Source organism: Oncorhynchus keta, chromosome 6 (assembly GCF_023373465.1).
Source record: "Oncorhynchus keta strain PuntledgeMale-10-30-2019 chromosome 6, Oket_V2, whole genome shotgun sequence".
In the NCBI taxonomy this organism is placed as follows: Eukaryota; Metazoa; Chordata; class Actinopteri; order Salmoniformes; family Salmonidae; genus Oncorhynchus; species Oncorhynchus keta.
The window spans coordinates 9,486,152-9,500,013 of record NC_068426.1 but is presented as its reverse complement, the minus strand read 5'-3'; the positions used below and the strand labels follow the sequence as shown (position 1 = coordinate 9,500,013).

At 46.5% G+C, this 13,862-nt stretch overlaps 1 protein-coding gene across 15 annotated transcripts in view; it reads right to left on the bottom strand.

The window, feature by feature from the left end:
• Positions 1-13,862, bottom strand: part of LOC118385722 (telomerase-binding protein EST1A) — a 31,050-nt gene that overhangs the window by 2,915 nt on the left and 14,273 nt on the right. For all 15 annotated transcript variants that reach the window (XM_052520508.1, XM_052520509.1, XM_052520510.1 and 12 more), the window contains 10 exons: positions 9,972-10,033; positions 9,600-9,745; positions 8,847-8,960; positions 6,499-6,667; positions 5,195-5,417; positions 4,527-4,706; positions 4,162-4,311; positions 850-994; positions 321-574; positions 43-124 (listed from right to left, as the gene is read on the bottom strand). In XM_052520508.1, coding sequence (XP_052376468.1) covers positions 43-124; positions 321-574; positions 850-994; positions 4,162-4,311; positions 4,527-4,706; positions 5,195-5,417; positions 6,499-6,667; positions 8,847-8,960; positions 9,600-9,745; positions 9,972-10,033 — 1,525 coding nt within the window. The remainder of the gene's footprint in view (positions 1-42; positions 125-320; positions 575-849; positions 995-4,161; positions 4,312-4,526; positions 4,707-5,194; positions 5,418-6,498; positions 6,668-8,846; positions 8,961-9,599; positions 9,746-9,971; positions 10,034-13,862) is intronic.

Below are 13,862 nucleotides of genomic sequence, written 5' to 3'. Positions count from 1 at the left end.
GGGTGGTGGTGTGTGGGTGGTGGTGTGTGTGTGGTTGTCTACCTCTCTTTGCAGGCATGAAGTCCTTAGCCTTGTCTTTGCAGTAGTGGAGACAGCAGGACAAGATGACATCATCATTGTTCCCCTGGAGAGAGAGAAAGGAAGGGAGGAGGTAGGGAGGGAGGGAGGAGAGACTGGTAAATCTAAAGTTGATTTTCAATGACAGCCCAAAATTGGATGAAAATGCATTGATATGCAGTCAGACTACTCCAAACTAATTCACATACTACAGATGGTAAAACATTGCACTGTAAACAGAGGATCTGGGTGTTTACACACACCTGTTGTCCGGAGGTGTCTTCACTGCGGAAGGCGATAGACTCCAGTTGACTTCCTCTGCTGGTCAGCGCTCTGAGACAGGGCTCTCTGGCCTCAAACCCTCGCTCCAGAAACGCCACGGCAACCTTGGCCTTCTCCTGGACCGCCCGCGCATGAGTTGCGCCAGGGTTACCACGGGAACCACCGCCGCCATGACCACCGCCAGAGCCTCCGCAGCTCTCCTGACCCTTCGCCAGACCATCCAACTCTGTTATCACTGGAGAAGGGAGAGAGACAGTGGGGAGAGAGAGATTAAGAGAGATTAAGAGAGAGAGAGATATAGAGATAGAGTTAGAGAGATAGAGAGAGAGAGAGTGAGAGAGATTAAGAGAGAGAGAGATTAAGAGAGAGAGAGATATAGAGAGATAGAGTTAGAGAGATAGAGAGAGAGAGAGAGAGAGTGAGAGAGAGATAAAAGGAGGGGGAGAGGTGTCTTGAGGCCAGTGAGGTGGTTGATGATGAAGTTAGTCAGTCAGTATGTGTGCTGGTTACCTATGAGGGGCACCACCAGTATGTAAGTCCCAGACTGCAGCAGCGTCTTGAGGCCGGTCAGGTGGTCGATGAAGCCATTGGTGTCTGGCACCAGGAAAAGAGGACGTACCTCTAACTCCAACTGACCACACGTCTGTAACACCGCCTGCACGGAGAGAGAGACACACCACATGTTAACACACGTTACATGGTGTTAACACAGGTTAACACACAGGTTAACACACAGGTTAACACACAGGTTAACACACAGGTTAACATGCTCAAGAATTCAGGACATACAGTGGCGTCTGAAATTATTGACACCCTAAAAAAAGATGATCAATAATGACAGTAGAAAGTCAATGCTGAGCTATACAGAACCAGGTAAATGTTGACAACTACTCACTCCAGGGGTTTTTATTTATTTATTTTATTTATTTTTATACTATTTTCAACATGGTCAAAACAAAGAAAAAAACGTTGAATGTGTAGACGTGCCCAAACCTTTGACTAGTACTGTATAGTATGCCCAAACCTTTGACTAGTACTGTATAGTATGCCCAAACCTTTGACTAGTACTGTATAGTATGCCCAAACCTTTGACTAGTACTGTATAGTATGCCCAAACCTTTGACTAGTACTGTATAGTATGCCCAAACCTTTGACTAGTACTGTATAGTATGCCCAAACCTTTGACTAGTACTGTATAGTATGCCCAAACCTTTGACTAGTACTGTATAGTATGCCCAAACCTTTGACTAGTACTGTATAGTATGCCCAAACCTTTGACTAGTACTGTATAGTATGCCCAAACCTTTGACTAGTACTGTATAGTATGCCCAAACCTTTGACTAGTACTGTATAGTATGCCCAAACCTTTGACTAATATAATTGCAAAAGGGTTTTCTAATGATGAATTAGCCTTTTAAAATGATAAACTTGGATTAGCTAACCCAACGTGTCATTGGAACACAGGAGTGATGGTTTCTGATAATGGGCCTCTGTACGCCTATGTAGATATTCCATTAAAAACCAGACGTTTTCAGCTACTGTAGTAAAACGCCAAATGGATCTACCTCCTGGTCCTCTTCCCCTGTCTTACCCACCAAGGGTAGAGACATAGATGACCTCGCCTACTGAAATACCGGATTGGGCAAAGCCACCAGAAGACGATTCAAGCCAACCAACTATTGAACCTGACTGGTGTCAGGAAGAATCACCCTCTGCCTCAAGTGACACCTCTGAATGGGAACAGCTGATAGACTCATTGCTGATAGAGTGAGGGCACTGTGATAAACAGAGGCCCATATACGCACTGTAAGAAAAGTGTTTCCTCATTGTTGCTAGAGTAATGGGCTCTGTCATAAACAGAGGCCCATATATGCACTGTAAGAAAAGTGTTTCCTGTTGTAAGATATGTCATCACCCTCTCTGTTCTGAGGGAATGGGAGGAGCAGCGGATCGGGTGCAGAGAATCAAAAGGTATATAAAGAGACATTTGCCATTACTTTGGCGCTGACTTCTTGAATTCTGAATTCATTTAGACAACCATTTGACTTCGGGTAATTGCCACCTGACTCAAATTACTTAAAGATTCTAACTTGTTGGATCTGAGAAGGGTCTCTCCGATATACCGTTTAACTATTGAACAGCTGTTCTCTCGCCTGTGGCCTTGGTGCTTGTATACTGATGCAAATTATATCCAGAGCCAGTCTTTGAAACTGCAACTCTCGGTTGAGCTCAGTACCTCGCCCTAGTTGCATGGCACGGACGCTGCGGTAGTTCAACGGGACTGAGAGTCACTCTAGTCCTTAAATTGATCTCCTGTTAATACCTACGGTTATCTGAATTGACCCTGTCGCCCGCGGCCTTGGTGCTTGTATACTGATGCAAATTATACCCAGAGCCAGTCTTTGAAACTGCAACTCTCGGTTGAGCTCAGTACCTCGCCCTAGTTGTGTGGCACAGACTCTTGGATATTCCAGTGGGGCAGGGAATCACCAGCGGGTTCTCTCATCCAGTCCAAACTTGAATCTCTCAATTTAGTAAACCGCCGACTTCAAGTCAACCTCTCAGCCAGTAGGGGAGTCGCTACTAACTAAATTCTAAAAGAACTCTGACCAATTGAAACTTTGTTCAGAATTTGTGGGTTTTTGTTTGTCCACCCGCCTCTTGAGGATTGACCTCAAGTTCTCAATGGGATTAAGGTCTGGGGAGTTTCCTGGCCATGGACCCAAAATATTGATGTTTTGTTCCCCGAGCCACTTAGTTATCCCTTTTGCCTTATGGCAAGGTGCTCCATCATACTGGAAAAGGAATTGTTCGTCACCAACCTGTTCCTGGATGGTTGGAAGAAGTTGCTCTCGGAGGATGTGTTGGTACCATTCTATATTCATGGCTGTGTTCTTTGGCAAAATTGTGAGTGAGCCCACTCCCTTGGCTGAGAAGCAACCCCACACATGAATGGTCTCAGGATGCTTTACTGTTGGCATGACACAGGACTGATGGTAGCGCTCAGCTTGTCTTCTCCAGGCAAGATTTTTTTCCGGATGCCCCAAACAATGGGAAAGGGGATTCATCAGGCTTTATCCCAGTCCTCAGCAGTCCAATCCCTGTACCTTTTGCAAAATATCAGTCTGTCCCTGATGTTTTTCCTGGAGAGAAGTGGCTTCTTTGCTACCCTTCTTGATGATCCTATAAATGGTTGATTTAGATGCAATCTTACTGGCAGCAATATCCTTGCCTGTGAAGCCCTTTTTGTGCAAAACAATGATGGCAGCACGTGTTTCCTTGCAGGTAATCATGGTTGACAGATGAAGAACAATGATTCCCAAGCACCACCCTCCTTTTGAAGCTTCCAGTCTGTTTTTCGAACTCAATCAGCATGACAGAGTGATCTCCAGCCATGTCCTCGTCAACACTCACACCTGTGTTAATGAGAGAATCACTAACATGATGTCAGCTAGTCCTTTTGTGGCAGGGCTGAAATGCAGTGGAAATGTTTTTGGGGGATTCAGTTCATTTGCATGGCAAAGAGGGACTTTGCAATTAATTGCAATTCATCTTATTACTCTTTATAACATTCTGGAGTATATGCAAATTGCCATCATACAAACTGAGGCAGCAGACTTTGTGAAAATTAATATTTGTGTTATTCTCAAAACTTTTGGCCACGACTGTATATAGTGTGAGGCTGTGTGAGTGTGTGTGTGTGTCTGTATATAGTGTGTGTCTGTGTGAGTGTGTATATAGTGTGTGTGTGTCTGTATATAGTGTGCGTGTCTGTATATAGTGTGCGTGTCTGTGTGAGTGTGTATATAGTGTGTGTGTGACCTGTATCTTGTCCCTGCGTCGTTGCTGCTGAGCCAGTCTGTTAGTGAGGGCGCTGCGTCTGGCCCGGAGCTCTCTGATGTCATCTTCGCTGCCCCCGCCCTCATCCCCCTCGGAAACAGACGACTCCGCCTCCACGATGACGTCATCGCTCTAAGATACAGCACCACAGGAGAGAGGGAAACAGAGGGACATGTTAGCAGACAACACCTACACACCTGATTCAGCTAACCAAGGCATTCATGACAGTGACTAGTTGAGACAGGTGTCTAACTCAGTACTAGACTTAAAACAAATAATCAAGGATTGAGAGACAGAGAAACTTGTAGAATACATTTGATAAGTAAGAGAGAGAAACAAACAAACACCTCTCTCTCGGTCAGTGAGTCGTGTCGACTGTGGGCGTCGCCAGGGATGCTGGGTTGGGGAGAGGTTGCCATGGAGACATACTTCCCTCCCTTGAAGGCCAGAAGAGGTTGTTCCTGTCCACACAGAGCCTCCAGGAAATACTTCAACACTGTTACCCTTTTACAGTCTGCTGCTATTGCCTAGAGAGACATAGGGAGAGAGTGAGGGAGAGAGAGACAGAAAGGGAGAGAGTGAGGGGGGAGAAAGAGAAAGGGAAAGAAAGAGAAAGGGAGAGAAAGAGAGAGAAAGGGAAAGGGGGGAGAAAGAGAAAGAGGGAGAAAGAGAAAGGGAGAGAAAGAGAGAGAAAGGTAAAGAGTAGAGAGAGAGAGAGAGAGAGAGAGAGAGGTAAAGGGAGAGAGGGGGAGGGGAGAGAAGAGGGAAAGAGGGAGAGGGGGAGTGAGGGGAGAGAGGGAGAGAAAGGAAAGAGTGAGGGAGAGAGAAAGGAGGGAGAGGAGAGAGAAAGAGAGAGAGAGGGAGAGAGAGAGAAAGGGAAAGAGTGAGGGAGAGAGAGAGAGAGGGGGGGGGGGGGAGAGAGAGCGAGCAAGAGAGAGTGAGGGAGAGAAAGGGAAAGAGTGAGGGAGAGAGAGGGAGAGCATGTATGTAATGTATATATGGTGTATAAACTCACAGTATCCCTGGTGAGTTCTATGTAGCAGGGTTCCTGTGGGGCGGCGAGCAGCGGGACGAAGCCGGCCAGTAGCCTGTCTTCCTCCAATAGCAGCAGGCGGAGCTCCTCATCCCCCTCGCCTCCGTCCCCGTCTGCCTTGTACAGCGGCGCTTCCCCGTGGTCGACACGAGCCAACGCATTACACAGGTCGGCCAAGCTACGCCACACACCAGAGCTACAACCACTGGTAGAGAGACGAGGGACAATCAGTTTGGTAAAGTAACACCTGCCCACAGGAAGAGAGAGGAGACAGTAACACCTGCCCACAGGAAGAGAGAGGAGACAGTAACACCTGCCCACAGGAAGAGAGAGGAGACAGTAACACCTGCCCACAGGAAGAGAGGAGACAGTAACACCTGCCCACAGGAAGAGAGAGGAGACCGTAACACCTGCCCACAGGAAGAGAGAGGAGACAGTAACACCTCCCCACCTCCCCCCACAGGAAGAGAGGAGACAGTAACACCTGCCCACAGGAAGAGAGAGGAGACAGTAACACCTCCCCACAGGAAGAGAGAGGAGACAGTAACACCTCCCCACAGGAAGAGAGAGGAGACAGTAACACCTCCCCACAGGAAGAGAGAGGAGACAGTAACACCTCCCCACAGGAAGAGAGAGGAGACAGTAACACCTCCCCACAGGAAGAGAGAGGAGACAGTAACACCTCCCCACAGGAAGAGAGAGGAGACAGTAACACCTCCCCACAGGAAGAGAGAGGAGACAGTAACACCTCCCCACAGGAAGAGAGAGGAGACAGTAACACCTCCCCACAGGAAGAGAGAGGAGACAGTAACACCTCCCCACAGGAAGAGAGAGGAGACAGTAACACCTCCCCACAGGAAGAGAGAGGAGACAGTAACACCTCCCCACAGGAAGAGAGAGGAGACAGTAACACCTCCCCACAGGAAGAGAGAGGAGACAGTAACACCTGCCCACAGGAAGAGAGAGGAGACAGTAACACCTGCCCACAGGAAGAGAGAGGAGACAGTAACACCTGCCCACAGGAAGAGAGAGGAGACAGTAACACCTGCCCACAGGAAGAGAGAGGAGACAGTAACACCTGCCCACAGGAAGAGAGAGGAGACAGTAACACCTGCCCACAGGAAGAGAGAGGAGACAGTAACACCTGCCCACAGGAAGAGAGAGGAGACAGTAACACCTGCCCACAGGAAGAGAGAGGAGACAGTAACACCTGCCCACAGGAAGAGAGAGGAGACAGTAACACCTCCCCACAGGAAGATCGTCCTGTGTTCGGATTGTATACTCACTCTATACTACAAGGCGGAGGATTCCATTGGTCGGGGTGTCCAAGCATCCAATCAGACCAGACTTTAACGCTGGGCAGCAGCTCCCTCAGGTCCAATGGGAAGGCAGAAACTCTCACCATCCCCTCCTCCCACTCATCCCCATCTTCTCTCTCCTCCTCGGGGATGGACTCTGAGAGATGGAGTGAGGGAGAGGGAGAAAAGGATAGGGAGAGGAAGAGAATCATTGTCTACCTTCCTAGGGAGTAGAGTTCATAGGTCAGGCAAACCTCTCCATCAAGGTTACTACAAGCTGTATGGGTGGAGTTGGATTTTTGGTAACATGATATCCTCACCGGTCCCACTCCCACTCCCAATAGCAAAGTAAAAAAAACAACATTTGTCATTACATTTTTTGAAAACAAGGAACAGTCGCCTTCCCTTGCTAGTTGTAACTAGCTACCAGCCTGGCTAGCTGGCTTTAGCCTGGCAAAAAACATAGCAAGCTAGCTAGCCTTTTTAGCTTCTCACTTCTCCAATGCGACATAATCAGATTCATCATTGAAAAGAAATATGCCCACGGAAAATATTCTTCTACTTGTCGGTGTGACCTGTTAGGTTGTAATTATCAGAGTAAGAACTCAACGGACACTACGAAAGCTTAAACCAAGTGAATTCATCCCAGGGGGACGAACAGCTGAACCGACCAAGACATGGTTCCCCCAGTGGTGGCGACTTTATTGCTCGGCAGGAAATAAACTGTTCCTTCTCTCTTATCGTGACCTGACCTCGACCCCCTTACATCACTAATCCATGGCTCTCTCCCCTTATCAATGCCTGACACATGTGATCGATTCCCTACACTCAGTACATTCCCAAGGTTCATTGTTCACCCACCATATACCTTCCTCCTACAGATGACCATTCACTTCTGGTGTAGGCCCTCTAAACCACCGCACTCAATATTTCAATAGGATACCTGATAATTAACCCTAAGTTTTAGGAGTCAGAACCAAGAATCCATCCAACCTAAAAACATGATCCCAGTTTGTGTGTATTCATTCCCATAGCACCTAAATAAAACACCATGTTTTGGTCATGGAGGAAAAGCACATGGCTAGTTAGCTGGCTACTGCAGGTTCTACCATTTCACAATAGCCTGTTAGAGTGTTAGAGGGTTAGAGTGTTAGAGGGTTAGTGTTAGACGGTTAGAGTGTTAGTGGGTTAGAGTGTTAGTGGGTTAGTGGGTTAGAGTGTTAGTGAGTTAGAGTGTTAGTGAGTTAGAGTGTTAGTGAGTTAGATGGTTAGTGGGTTAGAGTGTTAGAGGGTTAGAGTGTTAGATGGTTAGTGGGTTAGAGTGTTAGAGGGTTAGAGGGTTAGAGTGTTGGAGGGTTAGAGTGTTGGAGGGTTAGACGGTTAGATGGTTAGTGGGTTAGAGGGTTAGAGTGTTAGATGGTTAGTGGGTTAGAGTGTTAGTGAGTTAGAGTGTTAGTGAGTTAGATGGTTAGTGGGTTAGAGTGTTAGAGGGTTAGAGTGTTAGATGGTTAGTGGGTTAGAGTGTTAGAGGGTTAGAGGGTTAGAGTGTTGGAGGGTTAGAGTGTTGGAGGGTTAGACGGTTAGAGGGTTAGTGGGTTAGAGTATTAGTGGGTTAGAGTGTTAGTGAGTTAGAGGGTTAGAGTGTTAGATGGTTAGTGGGTTAGAGGGTTAGAGGGTTAGATGGTTAGAGAGTTAGATGGTTAGTGGGTTAGAGTATTAGTGGGTTAGAGTGTTAGTGAGTTAGAGTGTTAGTGAGTTAGAGTGTTAGTGAGTTAGAGGGTTAGAGTGTTAGAGGGTTAGAGTGTTAGATGGTTAGTGGGTTAGAGTGTTAGTGAGTTAGAGGGTTAGAGTGTTAGATGGTTAGTGGGTTAGAGGGTTAGAGTGTTAGTGGGTTAGAGTGTTAGTGAGTTAGAGGGTTAGAGTGTTAGATGGTTAGTGGGTTAGAGGGTTAGAGTGTTAGTGGGTTAGAGTGTTAGATGGTTAGTGGGTTAGAGGGTTAGAGTGTTAGATGGTTAGTGGGTTAGAGGGTTAGAGTGTTAGTGGGTTAGAGTGTTAGATGGTTAGTGGGTTAGAGGGTTAGAGTGTTAGATGGTTAGTGGGTTAGAGTATTAGTGGGTTAGAGTGTTAGTGAGTTAGAGTGTTAGTGAGTTAGAGGGTTAGAGTATTAGTGGGTTAGAGTGTTAGTGAGTTAGAGTGTTAGTGAGTTAGAGGGTTAGAGTGTTAGATGGTTAGAGGGTTAGAGAGTTAGAGTGCTCTTCCCTCATATGAACTGTCAGTCAGACAGTCATTTTACAACCATACAATATATACAAATATCCCATCTGTGAATGACATACCTGCAGGTGTGTCTCTCAGTAGTTCTGTGCAGCGCTGGACCAGCAGAGAGAACATGGCTAGACCCAGAGCTGTAGTCTGCTCCTGTAAAACAGACCTCACCTCACCATCTCCTCCTAAAGGAAGGGAGACGGAAGGGGGAGGAGGGAAGGGGAGGAGGGAGGGGGAGAGATAGAGGAAAGGAGAGGGAGGGAGAGAGAGAGAGGAAAGGAGAGGGAGGGAGAGAGAGAGGAAGGGAGAGAGAGAGGAAGGGAGAGAGAGGAAGGGGGAGGAGGGAGGGGGAGAGAGAGGAAAGGAGAGGGAGGGAGAGAGAGAGAGAGAGGAAAGGAGAGAGAGGGAGAGAGAGAGAGGAAAGGAGAGAGAGAGGAAAGGAGAGGGAGGGAGAGAGAGAGGAAGGGGGAGGATGGAGGGGGAGAGAGAGGAAGGGGGAGGGAGAGAAGAAGGGAGAAGGAAGGGGGATGAGAGGGAGGGAGGAGAAGGAGAAAGGAGAGGGAGGGAGAGAGAAAGGAAGGAGATGGGAGGAGAGGGAGGGAGGAAGGTAGAGGGAGAGAGAAAGAGATCATAGGCTTCAGTGTTTTTGCACAATACTTTTGAACAAGGTCGCTTTTCTCTGTCTGTGTGTGTGTGTGTGTGTGTGTGTGTGTGTGTGTGTGTGTGTGTGTGTGTGTGTGTGTGTGTGTGTGTGTGTGTGTGTGTGTGTGTGTGTGTGTGTGTGTGTGTGTGTGTGTGTGTGTGCGAGCGAGCGCATGCGTTACCTCTGCTCTGAGCGTTGTGTATAGTGAACATGTTGATGGTGATGATCTGTAACATGCGTGTGCTGCCCAGGGGGGAGGGGCTGTGTTGGATCAGCACTCTGAACTCCTGGAGAACACGACTGACCACCTCTGGGAACGACTCCATGCTGCCACACAGTGGACATGTTGCTCATTTAACACTCTTACCCAGAGATACTAGGTAAGACAACCACATATCACAGTGATTGGAAGTAAAATCCTTCTTCAAAAACAACAGCATGATCTGTTAAATATGTGTGTTAGAGCACACACACATAACCACACGGGCTTTAAAAAAAATGAAGTCTACATATTTAATTCACGACCACACACACACACACCAAAATAACTCACCCCACTTTAGTGAAGAGTTTTCCATGAGCGTGGAGGAAGCTGAGTATGAACCTCTTATTGAGCTGAAGACAGACAGGAGCAACAGAGCACGGATGAGTCAGATAGTAGGTCTAGCATTGATTAGTCATGTCTGTCCTGTCGCCTTCTTTCATTGTTCTATGCTATTTAACAGCTAGGCGAATGGGACTGGTTATAACACTGGTTATAACCGCTAGGTGAATGGGACTGGTTATAACACTGGTTATAACAGCTAGGTGAAGGGGACTGGTTATAACACTGGTTATAACAGCTAGGTGAAGGGGACTGGTTATAACACTGGTTATAACAGCTAGGTGAAGGGGACTGGTTATAACAGCTAGGTGAAGGGGACTGGTTATAACAGCTAAGTGAAGGGGACTGGTTATAACACTGGTTATAACAGCTAAGTGAAGGGGACTGGTTATAACAGTTAAGTGAAGGGGACTGGTTATAACAGCTAAGTGAAGGGGACTGGTTATAACAGCTAAGTGAAGGGGACTGGTTATAACAGCTAAGTGAAGGGGACTGGTTATAACAGCTAAGTGAAGGGGACTGGTTATAACACTGGTTATAACAGCTAAGTGAAGGGGACTGGTTATAACGCTGGTTATAACAGCTAAGTGAAGGGGACTGGTTATAACAGCTAAGTGAAGGGGACTGGTTATAACACTGGTTATAACAGCTAGGTGAAGGGGACTGGTTATAACACTGGTTATAACAGCTAGGTGAAGGGGACTGGTTATAACACTGGTTATAACAGCTAGGTGAAGGGGACTGGTTATAACACTGGTTATAACAGCTAGGTGAAGGGGACTGGTTATAACACTGGTTATAACAGCTAGGTGAAGGGGACTGGTTATAACACTGGTTATAACAGCTAGGTGAAGGGGACTGGTTATAACACTGGTTATAACAGCTAGGTGAAGGGGACTGGTTATAACACTGGTTATAACAGCTAGGTAGGTGAACGAGACTGAACAGAAAGGTGGGCACCAGAACCTGACTATAGGCCAACTTACATCAGAAAAACAACAAAGGTAATTGAAGAGATGAAAAGAAAAAGAGAGGAAGGTTAAACTGTGGTAAACAGTCTTCCAGACACAAAGACAGACATGTCTCATTAACTACTGATACAGTCATGGGGAAGCCTGTTAACTAACAGGTTTGACACATGGATGTGTGTGTGTGTGTTAGTAAAGGGCATTTAAAATTATTTCACTATTCAAATAATATATATATATATTTTTTTACATATATCCCGGATAGTCGAACTACAAGTAAATAAATAAATAAAAAAAACGAACATTTGGAACGGTGTTTCAGCTTGGGAAATGGCTTGCTACACAGCCAGAGAAACATGGGAGAGAGGTGCTGCTCTGCTTGCAGCTGTGCGGGGGTCGGTGTGTTTGAGACGGGAAGGAGAGTGAGTAGCCAATACTTACTTGTGCTAGTTGGACAAACTTGTAGATGCCAGAGTTTTTCTAGACAAAAAAAGCGCTTAGGTGGTGTGGCAGGGGGCGTGGGAATGGCAACGGCTGAATTGTTCAGAATATTGTACAGACATCCGGCCCGTATGATGCATTATGTATATATTATGACTATATCAACAATGGACGAATGAAACAAATACCAAAATATTGTTTTTTGATGGGTTTTCCTTTAGGTTTACACAAAGCATTTTTCCACCCCGAAAATGTTGAAAATAAAAATACATATACTGTTTGGACTTAGGCTGCCCGCCCAAGGGTTTCTATGGCAGAAGAAACCCTGGATGCCATAAGTTATCTATCATCCCATCTTGTAGTGCCTGTCTTGACGGCATCAAATCGATGTGAAGAAGCTAGCTGAGGCAGCCAGCTATGATAGTCAGCTAGCTATGTTAGTCAGCTAGCTATGTTAGTCAGCTAGCTATGTTAGCCAGCTAGCTATGATAGTCAGCTAGCTATGTTAGTCAGCTAGCTATGTTAGTCAGCTAGCTATGTTAGTCAGCTAGCTATGTTAGTCAGCCAGCTATGTTAGTCAGCCAGCTATGTTAGTCAGCCAGCTATGTTAGTCAGCTAGCTATGTTACATTTACATTACATTACATTTAGGTCATTTAGCAGACAGCTAGCAGTCAGCTAGCTATGTTAGCCAGCAAGCTATGTTAGTCAGCCAGCTATGTTAGTCAGCCAGCTATGTTAGCCAGCTAGCAGTCAGTCATCTATCATCCCATCTTGTAGTGCCTGTCTTGACGGCATCAAATCGATGTGAAGAAGTTAGCTGAGGCAGCCAGCTATGATAGTCAGCTAGCTATGATAGTCAGCTAGCTATGTTAGTCAGCTAGCTATGTTAGCCAGCTAGCAGTCAGCTAGCTATGTTAGTCAGCCAGCTATGTTAGTCAGCCAGCTATGTTAGTCAGCTAGCTATGTTAGTCAGCTAGCTATGTTAGTCAGCTAGCTATGTTAGTCAGCCAGCTATGTTAGTCAGCCAGCTATGTTAGTCAGCCAGCTATGTTAGTCAGCTAGCTATGTTAGCCAGCTAGCTATGATAGTCAGCTAGCTATGTTAGTCAGCTAGCTATGTTAGCCAGCTAGCTATGATAGTCAGCTAGCTATGTTAGTCAGCTAGCTATGTTAGTCAGCCAGCTATGTTAGTCAGCCAGCTATGTTAGTCAGCCAGCTATGTTAGCCAGCTAGTATGTGTCTGTGTGTGTGTTGGCATCTGTGTGTTTACATGTTTCTGCCTGCTGTGTGTGTCTGAACATGTTATTTTTTCTTTTTGTGAATTGAATTGTCCAATTGTTGTAGTAGCTACTATCTTGTCTCTTCGCTACAACTCCCGCATGGGCTCGGGAGAGATGAAGGTTGAAAGTCATGCGTCCTCCGATACACAACCCAACCAAGCCGCACTGCTTCTTAACACAGTGCACATCCAACCCGGAAACACCGTGCACAACCTTGGTTAGCGCGCACTGTGCCCGGCCCGCCACAGGAGTCGCTGGTGCGCGATGAGACAAGGACATCCTTACCGACCAATCCTTCCCTAACCCAGACGACGCCAGGCCAATTGTGCGTCGCCCCACGGACTTCCCGGTTGTGGCCGGTTACGACAGAGCCTGGGCACGAACCCAGGGACTCTGATGGCACAGCTGGCGCTGCAGTACAGCACCCGTAACCACTGCGCCACCCGGGAGGCCTTGTCTGAACATGTTTAACTAGAAGTCCCCACAAGAAAAGTAAACTAACAAAAACTGGGTTAGGGTTAGGTTTTTTGGTTAAGGTTAGTGTAAGGGTTAGGTTTAGGGGTTAGGGAAAATTGTATTTTGAATGGGACTAAATTGTGTGTCGCCAACAAGGTTAGTTGTACAAGACTGTGTTTGTGAGTGGGTGTGTGTGTGTTTGTGTGTCTGCCTGCGTATGTGTGTGTGTGGATGTGTTTACGAGGGCGTATCTTCATGGAGACGGCGAGAGCGCCGCGGCCCACGACGCACTCTGTCTGTCCACTACGGAGGGTGAGTCACAGAGCCACCACTTCCTGAGAGAGAAAACATCTCTAGTGTGTGTATATGTGTGTTTATGTCTGTCTGTGTGCGTGTGTGTGTGAGAGAGAGAATATGGGTGTGTTTCTCTGACTGTGCCCTGTGGACAAGGGAACCTGAGAACCAGAGGTATTTAACAGAGAGAGTGACAGCATATACAGTAGAGGTCGACCGATTATGATTTTTCAACGCCGATATCGATTATTGGAGGACCAAAAAAGCAGATACCGATTAATCGGACGATTTTTTCCCCCCATTTTATTTGTAATAATGACAATTACAACAATACTGAATGAACACTTATTTTAACTTAATATAATACATCACTAAAATAAATGTAGCCTCAAATAAATAA